Here is a 553-nt window from a genome sequence, read left to right on the forward strand (position 1 = left end):
TGCGCTCTCATATGCTAACCCACACTGGAGAAAAGCCCTTTGAATGTACAGTGTGCCACAAGACGTTTTCACGAAATGGAGACATGCGCTCTCATATGCTAACCCACACTGGAGAAAAGCCTTTTGAGTGTACATTGTGTCACAAGACATTTTCAGTAAGTGGAACCCTGCGGACACATCTGCGAACCCACACTGGGGAAAAGCCTTTTGAGTGTACAGTGTGCCACAAGACGTTTTCAATAAGCGCAAATCTTCGCAGACATCTGCTTACCCACACTGGAGAAAAGCCTTTTGAGTGTACTGTGTGCTACAAGACGTTTTCACAAAGTGGAAACCTGCGCTCACATGTGCGAACACACACTGGGGAAAAGCCCTTTGAGTGTACAGTGTGTCACAAGACATTTTCAGAAAGTGGAACCGTGCGCAAACATCTGCGAACCCACACTGGAGAAAAGCCTTTTGAGTGTACAGTGTGCTACAAGACGTTTTCACGAAATGGAGATCTGCGGAGACATATGCGAACCCACACTGGAGAAAAGCCCTTTGAGTGTAC

At 47.0% G+C, this 553-nt stretch overlaps 1 protein-coding gene across 1 annotated transcript in view; it reads left to right on the top strand.

Annotated features, from left to right (window-relative positions):
• Positions 1 to 6: 6 nt before the first annotated feature.
• LOC127751852 (oocyte zinc finger protein XlCOF6-like) overlaps positions 7 to 553 on the top strand; it is a 7263-nt gene continuing 6716 nt past the window's right edge. Inside the window, exon 1 of the mRNA XM_052276014.1 lies at positions 7 to 549. Coding sequence (XP_052131974.1) covers positions 12 to 549 — 538 coding nt within the window. The 5' untranslated portion in view covers positions 7 to 11. The remainder of the gene's footprint in view (positions 550 to 553) is intronic.

This window comes from Frankliniella occidentalis, unplaced genomic scaffold (assembly GCF_000697945.3).
Source record: "Frankliniella occidentalis isolate FOCC.00 unplaced genomic scaffold, Focc_3.1 Scaffold1390, whole genome shotgun sequence".
Taxonomy (NCBI): Eukaryota; Metazoa; Arthropoda; class Insecta; order Thysanoptera; family Thripidae; genus Frankliniella; species Frankliniella occidentalis.